The sequence below is a fragment of the Euprymna scolopes genome, chromosome 19 (assembly GCF_053919585.1).
Source record: "Euprymna scolopes isolate OS-2025 chromosome 19, ASM5391958v1, whole genome shotgun sequence".
Classification (NCBI taxonomy): domain Eukaryota; kingdom Metazoa; phylum Mollusca; class Cephalopoda; order Sepiida; family Sepiolidae; genus Euprymna; species Euprymna scolopes.
In genome coordinates this window covers 138159915-138181610 of record NC_136500.1, presented here as the reverse complement: position 1 = coordinate 138181610, position 21696 = coordinate 138159915, and the positions used below count along the sequence as shown (strand labels likewise).

The 21696-nt window shown below is 32.1% G+C and overlaps 1 protein-coding gene across 1 annotated transcript in view; it reads right to left on the bottom strand.

Moving 5' to 3' along the window:
* The window catches only part of LOC145239994 (IgGFc-binding protein-like), a 266786-nt gene that overhangs the window by 229701 nt on the left and 15389 nt on the right, over positions 1-21696 (bottom strand). Inside the window, exons 3-5 of the mRNA XM_080103577.1 lie at positions 15918-15941; positions 5437-5460; positions 2143-2160 (exon numbers count right to left, since the gene is read on the bottom strand). Coding sequence (XP_079959703.1) covers positions 2143-2160; positions 5437-5460; positions 15918-15941 — 66 coding nt within the window. The remainder of the gene's footprint in view (positions 1-2142; positions 2161-5436; positions 5461-15917; positions 15942-21696) is intronic.

The window sequence follows — 21696 nt, the reverse complement described above, 5'->3', positions numbered from 1 at the left end:
CTAGTTAATCGAAAAGAGGAGAGGACTTTCGAAAATATCGGCGAAAAAAAACGACCCCTCCTTGTAGAAAAGTGGCCAGTTGAGGGTGAATGAATCAATGTTTGTCATCGTAAGGGTCGATCTTCAAAACGATTCCGATCTCGTGAAAATCCGTCGCCTCTGTCGAAAATTTTAGGCAGACATACATACATACATACATACATACATACATACATGCATACATACATACATACATAAACACATTTAAACAGACAGATGAGAGTTATACTATAGATTCACGTCAAGATTTTATGATGCTAGAATTTATGTTTAGAATTCATTACATAATTCTCATTGTACAACGCGATCACTAGAAAAGCGGGAAATTTGAAGCGGTACATTTATTGTTCAAATTTTATTGCACTTTTTTCTCTGCACCGACGACATTTGGCACATCTGTAGGTACACAAATATACTTTATGTACCTGGAAGTGTTATTAGATAGGTTTTATAACGGAATTCCACCGATAAGTATCTGAAATCGATAATATAAAAAAAAATCCGATTAAAGAAGGAACAGTCCGATTTTTACCAACGATAACACTTTTATACAGGCCAACAAGTGTATGAGAAGTTTTATCACCGCAAAAGCAGACGGGCTAGGCTTATCAAATCAACAGTAGGTACTTGAACCATTAGATCTGTCTCTTGCGTTTAGAACTTTAATTCAAGCCGTTATATATAAAAATAATTTAATAAAATAAACAGTAAGTTCTCTACAGTGCAATGTAAACTACAATGTATTATGAACTAAGCTACTACTGGGGGGTCATGTGAAGCTTACTCCCGATGCACCATGGTGGGTTCCTTACTAGAGCGGCAATAAATCAATTTGATTGAGAAATTGGCGATTTCGATGACAATAAAAGTATAGCAAGTATGACACAGTCGTTGATTCTAATTCAATTTCGGAAAACGTCGAGTCTCCCTGTTAGTAATTTATGAAAAAACATATTTCTTGTATATATAACTTTCATTTGCCAAATGTGCCGCGTTTTAAAAACAACACTGTTAAACATGTCTCAAAATTAATGCTTAAGATTAAAGTGCTCAAAGAAGGAACTGAAATTCACAGAAATTTTACTTAATTAATATATAATTATTATGGATCGAAGTCAACTCAAATTTCATATATTTGAATGTTCAAATGGGAGGTTGAACTTATATTATCCTCCCTAAAACCTTTCTAAAATACTCCGAAAATCTGAAAAAAAATTCTTTAAAAACCTCCAAAGAACCTGTAACTCGAGGAATATGTATTAATTGATTAAGTAAAACCGATTCTAAAATTTAACATAATATCCAAATGTTCATAATATGTACTACATCCTTTTTACAGTTATTGCATAACATAAAGTAAACTAAGTGCATCATACACTACAACACCATACGTCTAGCCGTTGCGTTCCGGAATTTAAATTGAATATTATAAGAAGTGAATTCTGTATATAGAAATATATAAGCATATACATATACTTAACATTTTATGTATTATCTACGGACATGTATGGCACAGTTATACATCTCATCCATATAGTTGACTTAAGTTAAATTTGAAACAGCGATAACAAAAGTCCATCCTGATAAACGGGAATGTTTTACCGCATATCAATTATTATTATTTACTTCTTAGATTTACTATCTTTCTAACGTCAGAAATGATTGACACAACGGACAGAGCCTCGGGGTAATATTCAACTTAGACTATTTCTATATTATTGAACGTGACTTATTCGTACGCTTCCCGTGGCGAGACTGGTTTGAAAACCTTTGTTTTTATCGCCCTAAACGTGACGTCATATCCTATACTCCTATCGTTGAATTGCTGTTTTGTCTAGGAAGTTTGACGTCTTGTCACCTACCTCACTTCAATTCACGTCATTTGTTTCTGGATATAATTCTGTTTGCAGATAGGTTATCCTGACATGTACTAATGTGGCCCTTATTAAAATTCACTCGCGCAAACCAAGTCACTACTTACATAAGGTCACTCAAACGTATTTATTTATATAAATCATAATTTGTCGAAATAATGTAATATAATACCTTTTGTGAGTTGATTTGATTTCTAAATAAAAGAATAAATAAGGAAGATCTACTTACATGATTCTGTAAAACCGGCTGAAAAAATAGAATATTTCAATTTAAAAATAATGAGAATAAGTTTATCAATACTATTTATAGGTGAATTTTTTTCAGATCCTCCCACATGTTTTTTTCAGATCCTCCCACATGTTTTTCTAGATCATCCCACATGTTTTTAGATCCTCCCACATGGTTTAGGTCCTCCCACATGTTTTTAGATCTTCCCACATGTTTTTTTCAGATCCTCCCACATGTTTTTTTTTCAAATCCTCCCCACATGTTTTTTTTTCAGATCTTCCCACATGTTTTTTTTTCAGATCCTCCCACATTTTTTGTGTGTGTTTTCACATGCAAGCATTTTTTAACATTTGTGATTAAACAGCACCGAATTGATTTTTTTTCTGTTGGTATTTTATATGCATTTGTGCATTTACTATTTTTTTTTTTTTGGAATTCAATGAAAAAAAAAAAAAAAACTTGATTATTGATAAAAATAAAATGTCAATACAGCTGTGTTCTGCCTTTGTTTCAAAGTTGGTTACTGATACTAATGTATATACGAGTGTACGAGTTCCGTCATTTTCACATGAAATAACGACGTACAAAAGCAAATATCAAAAAGATCGAAATAAAACGTCTCTCTCTGGAAAGTTAAGAAACAAAATAAGAAAGTAAACAAAAAAAAAACATCGATCAGTACAGAAAGACAACTGGAAAAAAAGATTGAACACGTATGATTACGAAAACTAAGTTGATTATTTATCTCTGAATTAATTTTAAATAACGTGAGATTGTCAGAAGTGACAGGTGCTTTCACCCTTTACGAAAGATAGTTTCAGCCGACTATATCTTACTTGTGAGGAAGAATACACACAAATAAATACGCATTCATCTTTATTATTGTTTTGACTCTCGAGTATATATGCGCCACAGACACAGTTAATCACTCGGGAACCACATCACTCTATAGAAAAACATATAAGGACATTAACTAGTATATACTCGAGAGTCAAAATAATGAAAAGAATATTCTCTTTTTTTCTATGTCTAAGGTATGATTCTGGAAAGCACTAAGGGTTCCAACTTTCCTTCACACTCTTTCATAAGGGATTATTTTATTGCTAATTATTTAACCCGCCTAACGGGGAATGGCGACAGAGCTGTCCAAGCAATTTTTGTTCAGCCACTGTTCTTATTCTAGAATGCTGGCCTTTCAAATCCCACTTTCCTGATCTTGCCACTAATGTTTCCGACGTGTGAATGTCTACCAAACAACATAACAGCTCACACAAAACAGGAAAGCCGCAAACAGGAAGTCATAGACTCAAGCTTCGCCCTCTTTTTAGATTTGATACTAGAGTCGGGTTGCATGTGTGATGAATACCCTGCCACGTCATCCATCACACCAAATACAATAAAGTCTAAAAACTAGGGCTATAACAAGAGAATGTTCTTATAATTCATTTTACTCTCGAGTATATATCCGACACAGACACAATAAATAAATCGAAACCCACATCACTCTATCTAAAAGCATATACGATATTAACTGATATATACTCGAGAGTCAAAGTAAATAAAATAATATTCTCTTGTCATAGCTCTACTAATGACTAACTAGAAAACCATGGAATAGTCCGTAGTCATCGAACTAATAAGCCAAGTATCTCACACGTAGTACTATACACTCGCCATGACGATATCATCCAACAAGTTAATTTAGCAAGCAACTCGATATAAGATTTTTGAATGCGAGATGGTATATAATTATATCTACAAACAAATAACGTTGTAGCTTACACACAAGGAAGCTGCAAGCCGGAAGTCCTAGACTCGAGCAGAAGAATACATTCGAACATCACATACAAGAAAGTCTAATCATTGATCAACTAATGAGCTCGCGTCTACGATTTTCGGTCTGGCGTGTATGAGCGGCGACGTTTTCTGCTTGCAAAAATTATTATACATCATCTCACATTAAAAAACGAAATTTGTGTAAACAAATCGAGCGGAGGGATTTCGAACGATGTCAAAAAATCGTTAAATTCAGTACTCGTTCAGCAGCCGCCAATAGCGTAATGGTTAGGAGCCTTGACTGCCGTACAGACGGTCGGGTTTCAATCCTGGCTTGAGGTAGTTGCCTGTCTAGCCGCACTGATGAGCTGTGAAACAGCGAAACGGTACTGTATGTGGATGACTATATATATATATATATATATATATATATATATATATATATATATATATATATAACTACTTCATTTATTCACATAAATTTAATATACGAAAGTATAGATTTATGCGTAAACTTTAAGTATTTACTTCAAAAGTGCTCAATACGTAGGTAGAGCTGGTTAGTAATTTATAAAATATATATGGCGATTAAGCTACACTGAATATTCTGCGTTTCATCCAACTATAGGATTCGTCAGGCTTATGCATAAGCCTGACGAATCCTATAGTTGGATGAAACGCAGAATATTCAGTGTAGCTAAATCACCATATATATTTTATAAATTACTATATATATATATATATATATATATATATATATATATATATATATATATATATATATATATATATATATATATATATGCAAAGGCAGAAGTGGCGAAAGCTTCGTTTAATTGATGGTCTTAACCATGACACACAGAGCTGGAAATGCGACACTTGTGAACGAGTGTTTTTGTCAACGTCAACGATCTTAAATCGCACAAAACTGTTCAGGTTAACTTTGCACCTATCTTATCCAAACCAAATGATATGTTTAACATGCAGCAATTTTTTTAAGACTACTGCTGGTTTGGGAAGACATGTGATTGTTCATAGGAATATCCTTCAACACCCAGAGGAAGTCAACTCAATGAAAATTACTCAATTTGTATGTCACATCTGCTTCAAGATGTACAAATCTGCGGCGGGAGTGCAGAGTCATCTGAGATGTCATGGACGACAAGATTGGGAGAACTCAATATCATTTGGAAAGATATATCTGTGGAAATATATTTTATTTCCTTATACTATATACCAATCCTTATTTAAGAAGCTCAATGTAATTACAGAGCAATATAGTGAATGATGAATATAGTGAATACAGTGAATAGTTAATATGTTTCCATTGCGCCATTTTGAATTATATATATACATGTGTGTGTGTCTGTTTGATAGTGTTGATATATATGTATATTATATGTGTATGCATGTGTGTGTACGTTTATGTGTGTGTGTGTGAATATATATGTGCGTGCGTGTGTATGTGAAAATATATGAATGATATACACGACAAAGAAAACATTCGATATTACTCACTTGAGTCGTCGTGTGTGGTGAACACTGAAAGAAAAAAAAAATAGAATATATCAATTCAAATAATTTGAAAGAATTTTATTCTTTTTTTTTTAACATGTCGATTCAATTTTTCGGGCTTTTATATTTTTTTCATTCACTAACTTCGACTAAAATAATGATTTCTCTCCATATTCGTATTCACAATTTCACGTAACGAATATACAAACGCAGGTTCAATTGTAGAATAAGGACACTGTTTTTTGTTTTAAGAATTTATGTTTTTTGCTTCTTACAGTAAAATTGTTTGTTAGTCTTAAATAAATATATGTATACTAGCTGACCGACCGGCGTTGCCCGGTCTTACAATGTGCTTAAACATGATATTTTAATTCATGCAGATTACGTATATTATTATTATTATTATTATTATTATTATTATTATTATAGAATCAATCCTCTATTGATTATTATATATTACGATAGATAATTTGCCCAGTGGAGTAATTCGCAAATAAATAAATAAATAAAATATGTATACTGTCGTTCATCAAATTCCGCCTGTGTTTGTTTACAATATCACGTCAGCTGATATTAGGGCTTGAGGATGAATGCCCTGGAAAAGTTACATCTGATTAATGTTTAGTTTTAAAATACGCAAACGAAGAAATGGTTTGCGGCGATTTTAAATGGTACATCTTCTTATATACATATATATATATGTATGTATGTATGTATATATATATATATATATATATATATATATATATATATATATATATATATATATATGAATTTAGGATGACTCGTAGCCGGAAAACTCGTCCTGTTTACTAAGTAGGAAAACTTGTCCCCTATTGAATAAATATAGATTGGATATACATTTTATGACTGTTCTTGAAGGAGATATTTTTTTAAAAGAGACGATATCCCACATAATATTTAAAAAAATATATTTTTACTTTTTTACTGCTGTTTTTAAAAAAATCGATTATCTAAGTGTCCGTTTCCTACCTAACTTGCTAAATTCTTCGTAGTTTCACTTATTTTAAAACGTTTATTTTGTTCAAAAAACGAGACTACAGACTGCATAATATCTTTAAAAATATTTATACTTATTTACTGTTGTTTCGAAAGGGCAAAATTGATTTTTCTACGTAGCTGGCTAAGTTGTTAGTGGTTCAATTTCTTTTGAAGCGTTTATTGAGTAAAAAAAGAGTAGCGTCGAGTGTTACGTGAGAACGAAAAATAATGTCAGACATGAGGGGATCACATCGAAGGGATCTTGATCATCGCTTAAAAATAGAAAATAAAAGAAAGTACTGAGGTATAGATAGGTTTAAAACAAAACCCCTCCCCCCAAAAAAATAAATTTGTATACTTCCGGTAATGTCCAAGATCACTGCTCGGAAAAAATCAAGCTACTGGAAGTGGATACGGTTGATTATGTAGCGAAATCGAACGGAAGACACGAAAAACGAAACCATATATTTATAAAAAATACATTAGTTTTTAACATTTCTTGTGTTATTACGAAACAAACAAATAAGTGAGCACACTACTTGCATTATCAAATAATCAAACAAATGTTTTATTTAGAAAAATTAATTTAGTTTTAACACTTTTTGTGTTCACGAAATAACAAAAGGCACTTATGCAATATGCGAACGGCGGCCATCTTTTCTTGGTGCGTTTGACTAAACTGTCGGCAGGTGGCGCTTCTCGGTCAAAAACATTTATACACATAGATTCGAAAAAGTTGTCAAATAACAAATATATGACAAATAAATGTTATCAAAGGCAAGATAAGTTACTTTTCCACTTAACTGGATAATTTTTTAGTGTTTTTATTTAATGTAACATGTTTATTCAGCTCGAAAAACATACAGTGTTAACCGATGTATTTGAAAACTACAAATTGCGCCAGACTCTTTGTTGAACACGGTAAGTTTGGGAAAAGGAGTTAAAAATGTAAAAAAAAAAAATATACAAAATACTGTTAAAAACCCACCAAATATATGTCAGCTTATGTCACGATAACATATATTGAGCGAGTTTCTAACAGTATTTTGTATACCCTTTTCCAAAACTTACCGTGTTCAACAGAGAGTCTGGCGCCATTTGTATTTTAAATACATCGGTAAACACTATGGTTTTCGAGCTAAATAAACATGTTACATTGAATAAAAACACTAAAATTATATCCAGTTAGGTAGAAAAGCAACTTATCTTGCCTTTGATAACATTTATTTGTTATATATTTGGTTTTTGACAACTTTTTCGAATCTATGTGTACAGTAATACAAACCCAACATTTAAATTATTAATTTGTTGTTCACTCTTCAAAGTTGCTTTAATTAAAAAACATGTTTCATCTAAATAATTTATTCGCTCGAAAAAAAAAAAAGAAAAGAAAAAAAGCTATTTTACTTCATAAAAAAAATGTTGTCTTTATTACAAAATTGTTTAATTAAAATGATATTTTCTTACGCAGACTTTTAAATAAATGTTTTTACAATTATACATTGATACATTTTTATACAATAAATGTTTTGCTTTTTAAATATTTTTCTGTTCGAAAAAAAAATCTTGTTTGTTACTTATTTGCCGCGTTATTAGACGAAGAAGAAATTGTAGTTATTGCCCCCCCCAACAATAGCCGCCGTCTGCATATTGCAGAAGTCCCCCAGCATGAGTTTTGAACGATACCTTCCCCTCCCCATGTTAATAATGGCTTTCGAAATAATAACATCATGATTTCAGCGCGATATCCAAAATACATAAGTACCCTGTTTTCTTTTTTGTTGTTCCGTAATAACACAAGAATTGTTTAAACTAAATTAATTTTTCTTAATAAAATAATTATTTTCTTTGATAATACGTAAGTGTTTTCTATCTTTTATTTTTGTTTCGTAATAACACAAAACGTGTTAAAACTAAAGTATTTTTAAAAATAAATACATACTAGGTAGAAAAATCAATTTTGCCCTTTTAAAAACAACAGTCAATAAGTATAAATATTTTTTTTTTAAATGTGCGGCCTGTAGTCTCGTTTTTTAACCAAATAAACGCTTTAAAATAAGCGAGACTACTAACAAATCAATAAGTTAGGTAGGAAACGGACACTTAGAAAATCGGTTATTATTTTTTAAAAAACAAAAGTAAACAAGTAAAAATATATTTTTTAAATATTATGTGGAGTATAGTCGCTTTAAAAAAAACAATATCTCCTTCAAGAACGATCATAAAATGTGTTTTCAATCGAAGGGACAAGTTTTCCTACCTAACAAAAAGGGACGAGTTTTCCGGGTACGAGTTTTTCGGGTATGAGTTTTTCGGGTACGAGTTTTCCCTGGACGAGTTTTCCAGGCACAATATATGAATATCTATCTATCTATCTATCTCTCTCTCTCTCTCTCTCTCTCTCTATATATATATATATATATATATATATATATATATATATATATATATAGAGAGAGAGAGAGAGAGATAGATATATAGATAGATAGATATGATTATCTATCTATATATCTATATATCTCTCTCTCTCTCTCTCTCTATATATATATATATATATAGAGAGAGAGAGAGAGAGAGAGAGATAGATAGATAGATAGATAGATAGATATATAGATAGATAGATATTCATATATTGTCTCTCTCTCTCTCTCTCTCTCTCTCTATATATATATATATATATATATATATAGAGAGAGAGAGAGAGAGAGAGATTTCATTATATCATTATGTAATGCTTTATATCCAAAACAACTGTTATCGAATTATCTTTAAAATAGCCTACTAAAATTTTGATTCATTGAATATTCTTCACAAAATTAACTTCGTCTATTTTCCAGTGATGATCGAAGTTTTAATCTTGTATATTCTTTATGCAACCAAGCTTAACTTTTTCTATTCGTGTTTTAAACTGAAGATTCTGAAGGGAAGAACTTGTTTTCATGGTTAACTACTTTTTACATTACATTTTTTAAAAAAACAATTGTAAGTCAATAAACTTGCTTTAGCTATAATTTTTTTTTTTTTTTTACAATGCAATAATAATTAAAACTTTGAATAAATACATGTATAGCGTGTAATTTCTAAATATTGAGTTTGGAAAAAAAGATCCCTTGTGAATTAATCGAATTTCTTTGAATTTAATTTATATTGCCAGAATTCCGCAGACACACACACACACACACACACACACACACACACACACACACACACACACACACACACACACACACACATATATTAGTGATGGGGCGATTCCAATATTTTCCCGATTTCGACACAATTACCAATTCCATACTAAATTCCCGATTCCGATACAATTACCGATTCCGATTCTTTATAATCTGTAAATATTTAACTATTATTCCCGATTTTCGTAAAAACATATGTTAAATATGCAGATATTTTCATAAACGTAAAAATACACTTGTGAAGGATGATCTATCGATTTTAGCTTTACTTGTATTTTAAAATCAATAAATATTTATTATTTTATCATTATTACCAGCAATGGAAGATTTTACTTTAAACAATATACAATAATAAATGACAATTAAAAGAATCGTTTTGGAATCGGAAAATAGGCATCAATTTTTTCGATTCCGATACCTATTCCGATGCCCCCAAATTTGTCCATTTTTACGATTCCCGATTCCGATTAATCGTCCCACTACTAATATATATATATATATATATATATATATATATATATATATATATATATATATATATATATATATATATATATATAGTAATTTATAAAATATATATGGCGATTAAGCTACACTGAATATTCTGCGTTTCATCCACTGTAGGATTCGTCAGCCTGACGAATCCTACAGTGGATGAAACGCAGAATATTCAGTGTAGCTTAATCGCCATATATATTTATAAATTACTAACTAGCTCTACTTACGTATTGAGCACTTTCGAAGTAAATACGTAAAGTTTACGCATAAATCTATACTTCCGTATATTAAATTTGTGTGAGTAAATGAAGTAGTTATATATATATATATATATATATATATATATATATATATATATATATATATATATATATATATATATATATATATATATATATATATATATATGAAATTTATTGCTGTGAGTCCAGAATGAATTTACATATTGTTTCCGCTAGGAAGTATCCTCTGGAGATGAGGATAGATCCGACCAGTTTCGTCAGAAATCATAAATGAACGATATATATATATATATATATATATATATATATATATATATATATATATATATATATATAAATATTATTTATTAATTATTAATTAATAAGTATTACGTGCATAAAAGTAAGTCATCTATATACTATATATACTATGTATATGTTATATATTTTATGCACGTAATAGTTATTGATTAATAATTTCCAAAAAAAATACGTTGGTGAAACCCAGCGTAAATTGAAAAAAAGGCTCAGTGAACATAAAAGAGATATAAAAAATAGCAATTGTCTAAGTGCATTATTCTCTAATTTATTGCAGCATAATCACACCTTTGACTTTAGACAAGCACAAATAGATAAATTTATTTCAAATAAACCACGCCAGAGACTTCTTGAATCTGCGCGTATCGCAAATTCAAGCACAATTAAACAACGTGCAGGTTTCTATAATATAGCGCCATTTATAAGTAAACTTTTATTAAAAGAACATAATTTAACTGTAGACACAGGTTAACCCTCCCACACCATTCAAACACCTCCTATAATAATTAATATACATAATCTCAATCAATAAATTACATAACAGTCATTTCATTTCTGTTACAAAACTATATTTGAATTTCAACAGATATATTTCTCTCCAGTAAGAATATTTACTGCGTTCATATCTGTTAAAATTACATTAACGACTATATGACGTCACTAAAATTTCCCTCTCTTTAACAGCGCAAGCTCCCCCCTCCTTTTTGAATTTCCAACGTCTTTTTCCGTTTTTCATAAATTGAACAGCGTCACACTTTGCACATGAAACATTTTCAAATGTTTTGTACTAGTATTTTTTGTTTCTTAATCTCATTCATCCAGGGGAAGTCTCGAAATAAAGACGAAACGTTGATGAACACATAATACGGTTTGCTCCTTTTTATTTCTCTCTCTCTCTCTCTCTCTCTCTCTCTCTCTCTATATATATATATATATATATATATATATATATATATATATATATATATACAAGCTGTACCCTGCCACGCGTTGCTGTGGCTCAAATTGGCGCAATGGAAAAAGTTCCAGAATGAGAAAATGCATGTTTCTTATAGGTTTAATTCCACATTTCTTATGGGTACACATTTTTTGTTTTTCCGTTTTCTTAGCTGATGTAGAGATTTTCTGGTTTGGTGACTCTTAAACACATAACATAAATTGTCCATGTAGAAAAAACAGTCAGTGTGTAGCTGTAAGCCAAACAATTGTAAAGATTTTCCCTGAGCTTTGTTGATGGTTATTGCAAACGACAATAAAATTCAAAAACGCAGTTTCCTAAACTGTAATGGTGTATCCGGTGAAATCATAGGAATGCGTGAAATGAAGATATCTTTATCTGTGCAAGGTCCTGTTAAGGTTGTTGTTTCTATGATATTGTTTGTTATTTCTTTTTTTTACTGCAAGCCATGTGCCATTGCAAAGCTTGGATTTGTTTATATTTCACAACATGATAATTAGTACACCAATTTTCAGTTGCAAATCTAGCTGTTGGATAATTAACAACATTATTGGCTTCCACAACAGTGTCGATGGATGTGTATGTGACACTTGGAATTTTACGTTGAATAATAGCGTTAAGTGCATGGACGCGTTTGTATTGAGCTGCAAGAATAGCTCGTTTACTCAGTCAAGTGGAAGTCATATAATTAATTTGAATATCTGGAAAAAAAAACTTTTAACCAATTCTTCTTTTGATGTAATAAAATTACAGAAGTGAAAAGTCAAATAATGTCACTCTTAACTCGGATCAGCCAGCACTTTTCCGTGCCTAATTTCCCAGAAGTGACGCAAAAATTTCTGTGCGGATCGAGCAGTCTGCAAATGGACATACACATTTTGAGTTAAGTCTAATGTCTTCACATGGCACCAAAAAGTATTTGAGGGAAGCATTTATTTCATCTGCTGGTGTTGATTGAAGAATTACAGATAGCATTTGTCTGAAATCTCCTGTAAGCAATATTACTGCATTTCCAAATGGTCTGCCATTGCCATGCACATCTTGCAATGATCGACCAAGAGCCTCAAGTGATTTTTTGCGTACCATTGTGCATTCATTCCAAACAATAAGTTAGCATTTCTGCAATGTTTTTCCCCATACTGGATGTTTTGGAGATGTTGAACATGAGATTTTTGTAAAATCGAATGTTTATAAGTAGTTTCAAAGTAGAATAAGTAGTTTTACTTGATAGCAAGATCGGAGGTATTCGACATGCAGCAAGGGCTATGTCATTTTGTCATTGAATGGATGCCAAAATCAAGTTAATTAGAAAGGTTTTACCAGTTACTCCTAGTGCTGTTCAAGGTAGCAGTTATTTCCAAATAACTTCTATTCTCACAATAAGTAAAGTAGGTGACAATGCCTTATTCACTGTAATTAATTGAGGAAACTACAATAGGAGATAGACAGATAGACATGAAACTACAAAACTACAATAGGAGATAGACAGATAGACATGAAGATATATAGATAGAAATAGACAAAGTGAGAGGGAAATTCAGAAAGAGAAGGAGATAGAGGGAGAGTTAGAAACAGAGAGAGAGAGAGAGAGAGTGCGAGACAGAGGAAATGAGAGAAGGGGAGAGAGATAGAGGGAATTAGAGAGAGAAAGGGGCGCAAAGAGAGATTGAGATGGTGATATATATATATGTATATATATATATATATATATATATATATATATATAGAGAGAGAGAGGGAGAGAGAGAGATGGACGGAGAGAGTTATTAAGAGAGGGGGAGAGAAACAGATGATGAAGTACACTTCTCACTTCAAAGTAACTTTTTTTTTCGGGAGCTAGATTTTCCACAAATTAGAAACCGATTGGGTTATCTGTACTTTCACCTAACAATTTAATAAACAAAAAATATTTTAAGACCTGAATTTAACGTGCAAATACTAATTTAAAAAAATAACACGGTAACGTAAGTGCATAAGCGCCACTTTATTTCGAATATTCAATTTCCAAAGACTGATTGAATGAATTAAACTTTTCCAAAGACTGATTGAATGAATTAAAGTGTTGTGTAATTATTTATAAATACTATGGTCTAAAGATTATTTCCGCTTTATTTACCTTTCCTTATTGACTGATGTTAAAATAAAGTTATTTTCTCTCATCTTTCAGTTAGCATCTTATACATATATACATATATAAATACACACACACACAGACACATATATATATATATATATATATATATATATATATATATATATATATATATATATATATATATAGGACTATCCACTTATCTTGTGCTTCCTTTTTAAAATTAAATATGTTTTTAACTCTTTTTCAAGATGTCTTTTAACATGTTTTATTAATCATTTGTTCATATATATATATATATATATATATATATATATATATATATATATATTAACATGGATACTCGGCGTTGCCTGGGTTGACATGAAGTTTCGTTTGGAAAACACCTGTATCCTAATCATTTTCAGCATGGGCAACGTGGATACCCCCACAAGAATCCCAAAAATAAAAGAACGGATAAAAATATGTAAATGTAATCGCCCCAAAACAGAAGAATTACGAGATACCCTCTCCAGCAGATATTTCGGCAGAAGGGATATAAAGAGTAGAAACTATTCTCCGGTTATTGAGCAGTGGAAAGACCCCCGCCAAAATAATTAACTAAAAATAAATCATTACAACATTTGTTTCCATAAAAATAGCAGCGAATGCCCGTGCGATCGCAAAAAAAAAAAAAAAAAAAAAATGCCAGTAGGCAGGCTCGAATCTGGACGGGAATGAAGGATAAAAGGTTACTTGAAACAGTTTTGCCCACTGTCCTAAGAAACTCACGATTTTATGAACCTAAAAAATAACGTTTATACACATTAACGCGTCCGTTTTTTTTTTTAATTTTTGTACGGGCCCTTCTTCCATTGTTTTTTTTTTGTGAATAAAGGAAATTCTCGATTTGTTTTTTTTTTTTCAGGGGGGATTTTTTGTTTTTAAAAGTGTGTGCTTCGAATTCAAAATTAAGTTTGAATTTGAAGCAGTCAAAGATTCTGTAATAATTTTTTACGACGTGACCGAACGTCGTTTATCCCCTAAAAAATGAAGATCTACAAAAATTAATTCCAAAAACAACTAAATGAAAATTTTCATCATTTTATGTTTCTAATGTAATCCTCCTTGCACCCCATATTTGGGGGTTCTTTTATTTATGAAATTGTCAGGTGAAAGTACAGAATGGACTCATAAGAAGTAATTACATTTATCGTTATGTTATGTTTCAAATGTAATTCCCTCCCCCACCAAAAAAAAATTGTATTGCCATGCTTTACCGCTTCCCTTTATCGCCAAACTTGAAAAAATGCTAGAGGTTACATTTTTCGTTGAACGCTTGGAAGCCAAAAAGTGGGTGCTATATTTAACGTTAAATTTATATGCAAAAGTGATCTCCAACTCTAACATGTTATTTTTTTTTCTAAATTTCTTTTTTCATATTATTTATAAAGGCTGTTTTAACGCATTAGGAAACAAAGTAGATCTTCATTTTTTAGGGGTTACGCTGGGTCATGTCGCAAAAATTTTACCTTTTTTTAATTAGAAAGTTAAGTTTGTAATCGATAAACTTAACGTTAAAAAAGTGTAAATTGTGGAATTTAGAGGAGGGTGGCAGTGGATCTTTTTTCTTCTTTTTTTAGGCGCTGTGTCACATCGTAAAGATTTACCGATTTTTGTATAAAGAATAATGAAAACGAACAAAGCAAATCTTTTCAGTTTTTTTCGTAAGAATTTTTTTGATTGAATATTAAAAAACAGCTAATAAAAGCCAAACATTTTTCTATCTACACGGAATTAGTTTTTCAAGCTAGAACCTTATTGAGATTACCAAATTATTTTATTTGGTGAATAGTTTGTTTGTTTATGTTCCGAATTTCTAGGGGCAAATAACTCTAAATAAAAAGTTTTTTTTAAAATCGATGTTGGAATAATAATTCCAATTAAATTAAATAAAATATGTTATCAATATAATTGCTGTTTACAGCTTATTAAATAGCAATTTTAAATAGAACACTTAAAACAATTCAAACATTAACTACGATACCGCTATTTGATAAAATCATTTTTTTAATATAATATGCAAATGAGATGGTCTTGTATATTTTGCAAGAATCATACTATATATAGAAAAAATGAAAGGGTGAAGTAGGGAACCTTTAATTAGGTTGTAAACAAACAAACAAACAAACAAACAAAAAGAGAGAGAAATAAATCATATTACTCACTAGACTCTTCCGGTGTATTGAACGCTGAAAATAGAAAATTTCGATTTAATAATTATCCATAATATATAACTTTATTGACATTTTCTTTTTACAATTAAAAATTTTTTTTTAACAATCTTTTTACAAATGCAAATAAAATTATATTTTTTATATACAGAGACTTTGTAAGTGATAACAAACGAGGTTATATACAGTTCTCAATAAAAGAAAAGCAAGATACAATTTTATTACTACGTATAAATTTACATTGTCATGACACTTGACATGCTAATGTTTCGGACAAATCGTCGGTTAAAACAAGAAGTTCTCATCAGCCGACCTAATAAATAGTTGCTTTTCACAGAAAAAAAACAGTCCTCAAAACATATATATATATATATATATATATATATATATATATATATATATATATATATATAATTTATACAATCAGAAAAATTCTCATCGAGCTAAACCGAGGTTAATATTGGTACAATAATCAATATAATACCATTTAAAAGGTATTAAAATTGATTGTTAAAAAATCCACATATATATATATATATATATATATATATATATGTATGTATAGAGAGAGAGAGAGAGAGAGAGAGAGAGAGAGAGAGAGAGAGAGAGAGAGAGAGAGAGAGATAGATATAGATATATATATATTGCACCGGAGGGAAGAAAAACAAGATAACCTATTGATGTTCCTGGATCGGATGCCAAGTAAAAATCGCAGACTACAGAACTGGGTTCCTATACTACAGGAATATAAATTGGAACTACATTACACCAAGGGTCGAGATGCGGAAGTGGAAAGCAAGCATCAGGGCAACCGAAAAGGAGAGAGAGAGGGGGGAGGGAGTCTGGGTTTGCCATTGGAAGGGATGGATTTATTTCACTGGACTCCAAAAACCCCCAAAATGTTGAAGAGAATGAAACTTTTAAAATGTTGCGCGATCGCATAACACGGCAAGAAAAACAGCGAGGTTCAATGAAGGATCACCAATTTGGTTTCGCATGAAAAACAGGTTTGTGAATTTCTGTTCATCTATCCCCCATCAAAAGGATATTTAGATTGTTTGCAACCCGTGCGTTTTAATCGACCGTATTTTATCGACGCAAATGTACCACTCGACAAACTGTTGATTCCTTCTTGGAACTAGCCCCCCCCCTTCTTATCTAGGACTGATGGCGACCGCTTTTTTCCTCCATCATCGTCGAATTTTTTTTTTTTTTTTGCTATTTTGTTTGTTTAAAAAAGAAATTAAAAAAAATAAAACCCCTAAAACAATATATATATATATATATATATATATATATATATATATATATATATATATATATATATATATATATAGCTTTAAGTATAAGAGAAAAGATAAAGATCAATTCCACAAAAGGAGACTGATCCGGATAATGCCAAGCTCAACAATAATTATTGGAGCTTATACAATAGGACAACAAGAGAATGAAATGAAGACACAAAACTATATATTGGTAGATATAGAATGGATCATTTATTGAATAATGGAATACAGGCAAAATTTGAGGGATCTGTATTCCATTATTCAATAAATGATCCATTCTATATCTACCTATATATAGTTTTGTGTCTTCATTTCATTCTCTTGTTGTCCTATTATATATATATATATATACATAATTATTTTTTTACTATAATAATTAAATACCTACAGACACTAGTGTTTCATCCTTTCGGGATTCTTCAGTGCAGGGTGTCACGATTACTACCAGTCGAACGATTCGAACCCCGCGACACGAGACATCTCTGGCTCGATTAGCGGAGGCCGTATCCATTCTGCTACCATTAACCGTGTGAAATAGCGTTGAATTTTAAACATTTTAATTTAAATGTTCATTACGTCAGACAGACAGTGATCAAATCGTTATACGATGATCTACGCATAGATATTTATAGATTCTGGGATAGCTTCCGTACATTTATATCTGATCTACCTCTGTATTCCATGTTTAAAAAGGATGTGTCTATATATTTATAGATTCTGGGATAGCTTCCGTACATTTATATCTGATCTACCTCTGTATTCCATGTTTAAAAAGGATGTGTCCTCTATAGTATCAGACCTGAGTGAATGGTTAATTGTAGGTATAGACCGATTCATGCTATCCAAAAATTCCAACAAAAACCTAACAGCCAGCCATGGTTCTCCCCACAATGTGCTGCTGCCATCGCGCACAGAAATCACCTTTTCCATAGCTACCAACGTAATAGATGTACTGAGACTAAAGCTTCTTTCAGTACTGCCAGCAACCACTGTAAAAGAGTAATAAAAAATGCAAGAGAGTTATTATGCTCAGTCCGTTAAATCCAAAGTAGCTGAGCAGCGGATTGGTTCCCACCAGTTTTGGCAATAGCAAACAGGATCCTGAACAGAAGCGTGCGTTCTATCCCAACCATCATCAATGGACCTGAGGTCATCTCGTCAGCATCAGACAAAGCTAAACTATTTGCCAATAACTTTGCAGCTAATTCTACCTTCTACCCTATGCGACCAAGGCCATTAACTCCCCGTATGTCCTTCTATAGCAGACAGCACGCTATGCAGCATACAAATATCTGTGTGTGATGTCGCCAAGCTAATCAAAACCTTGATTCCAGTAAAGCAACTGGCACTGACGGCATTCCAATTATAGTGTTGAAAAAGCTTCAACCAGAACATGCCCCCATACTTACAAAACTGTTTAAGCGTTGCCTTAAGGAGAAATGCTTCCCAACACCCCGGAAAACCTCATCAGTATGCCCTGTATTTAAGAATTCAAGTGATAAGTTGTCTCCCTCTCAGTACAGACCAATAAGTCTCCTGCTGGAATCCATATTAAATAAAGAAGTAGTCAACCACCTCAACAGAAACACCCTTTTTAGTGACATGCAATATGGTTTCCGTTCTGCTAGATCTACAGCAGATGTGCTAACGGTTATATCTCGTAGGATTAGTGAATATCTTGACAAAAGCTTCTTTTCTAGGGCAATTGTTCTTGACATATCAAAGGCCTTTGATAAAATATGGCATAAAGACCTACTTCACAAGATTTCCAGCTACGATATAACTGGAAATGTTTTCTCAATCATTAAATCATTTCTCTCTGATAGGCTCATAAGAGTGGTGGTTGATGGGCAGAAATCAGATGCTCACAGTATTAATGCTGGAGTCCCTCAAGGGTCCATCCTGGGCTCAATTTTCTTCCTGATCGACATCAATGATCTCCCAAAACACATACTTAAATCATTTGTTGACATCTATGCTGATGACACGACCATCTATGGCAACATATCAAAGGCCGTAAATAAGTTTTCTCTGATTCTCTCTCCTCTGATCTTGAGCGCGTTGTACAATGGGGAAGAGATGGCTGATTACTTTTAATGCATCAAGGTCGCTGGAAAAATAGTGGGATCCTTTTACCGCTCCAGTAGATATCTCACTGCTGATGCAATTCTCTATCTATATACAAGCCAAGTACGGCCAAGGATTGAATACTGCTGCCATATCCCGGCAGGAGCTGCTAAAAACAGCCTATCCTGCCTTGACAGAGTACAAAATGGACTTCGTAGCCTAGTGGAGGATTCCCTTTTCTCTTTCCTGCAACTTCTCTCCCACAGGAGGGACGTGGCGGGCCTTTTTTATCGTTATTTCCATTGGAAGTGCTCGTCTGAGCTTCAATCTCTGATTCCCCCTCGCCAATATTTCACGAAAAACACCTGTCTAGGAGAGTCCACTGTCAGTAATTTCCCCCACTCTTTATCTCTGTCTAAATCAAAACGTAGATTCCATGAAAAAGCATCTTCCTTAGAAGTGCACGCCTGTGGAACTCTCTTCAGTTTGCCTGTTTCCCACCCGATTAGAACTTAGATGTCTTCAAGTCCAACATAAACAAGTTCTTGTAAGTAAGACACTTTATCAGATCTCCATTACTAGCGATTACTACGATATTATCCCATTGATTACTGTACACGCAATTACCCTTATCTCCGAGTCTCCTCCGGGCCTTGCTATATATATATATATATATATATATATATATATATATATATATATATATATATATATATGTTGAATTTTTGTTTCGTATTTGTGCAGGCTTTGCTTTTTATCTTTTTAATTGGAGATCCGGGAAATTTTAATTGATAGGTAAATTGCCTTAACCCGACTGGAATCGTGCGATAAGCTTGAGAGGAACCAACCGAGTTATACCCCTTGGTAGTAAAATCCCTTACTCTTCTCTAAGTTGGTGCACTCATCCGGGAGATACTATATCGTACGGGTGCACGTACGACTCTCAGTCCGTGTGCTGGGGTCAAAATGAATGCCATCCCTTTAAAACCGGACCAAGGATGTAATAATAAATATATAGCCATCCACATACAGTACTGTTTCGCTATTTCACAGCTCATCAGTGCGGCTAGACGGGCAATTACCTCAAGCCAAGATCGAAACCCGACTGCCTGTACGACAGTCAAGGCTCCTAACCACTACGCAATCGGCGGCTGCTGTGTGAGTCATGAGATGGGACGATTTCATTTTTTCCGATTCTGATACAGATACGTATTCTGTTCTAAATTCCCGACTTCGATACCAGTACAGATTCCGATTGTTTTAAACTTTCTCAATATTCCATTTGAGATTTGTTGCTTGAAGAAAAATTATGTTTAATTACTGTAAACGTAATATCGATATTTATTTTTGCAAAATAAAAATGGGTAGATAGTGGTGGTGGGGGGCGCATATTACGTGAGTAAATCTTTCTAAATATGTTTATTTCTTTTTTAAACAAATCTGGTTTGCAAGGTTCGTTCTTAATGTTATTTGGATTTTTTTATAATTGAAAATAGTCGACGATTTGTATGCACAATAAAATATAGTGTAGAAAGAGAATAGTTTACAAAATCCTTCTTCCCTCTAATTTCCTAGAAAGCCATTCTTAGCATGGGTATTTGGGGAGGGGATTATTCTGTAACTTATCTCCGTAAAAACAATGTTCATATTTCTTATACTAATTGTTAAATTTGATTCGTTATAAGATTCATTTATTTTACTGTAAAAAGAAAAACATAATATAAAAATACTACTACTACTACTACTACTACTACTACTACTACTACTACTCGTAATAATAATGATGACAATAAAATTATAATAATAATAGCAAATATGTAGATTAGGTCATTAATTAACATTACACCCTCCCAGAAAAAATATGAGTTATCGGACTTGTTAATAGCGTGTCTAACTTGTTTTAGACAGTAGAAATATTATTAATTTTTGTGCTAATTCTGAGTAGCCTGGAAGTTAAATACCAGCCTAGGAAGTCAGCGATGCCATTGAGACTTGCAGTAATCATCATTTTCATCGTAGATGGGAACATAAATCGAAACACATGTATCAATGGATTTAAATTTTGTTATTAATATTTACTGAAAAATAATGTCGTTATAATACTCCTGTTAGAAAAGGGTGACCTCCCTTTAGGGAATTAAGAATATACGTTCAATCTCAATCTGGGACTATTTTCCATTTAACAGCCGTAGCCTTCGTTTACGCTATGCGTAAGCATAAACGAAAGCTGTTTAGCCAATAAACATGGGAAAAAATCTCCCCTCTCTCAGGTGGCTAGAAAGTGGGTGCTCATTTTAAGTTAAATTTACATGGAAAAGTGATCGCCACTTTTTCGAAAAAGTAATTTCTTCATATCATAAAAACTATTTTTTTGCGACGGAAACGGTTTGCAGATTCGTTTTTAGCACACCAAAATCTAC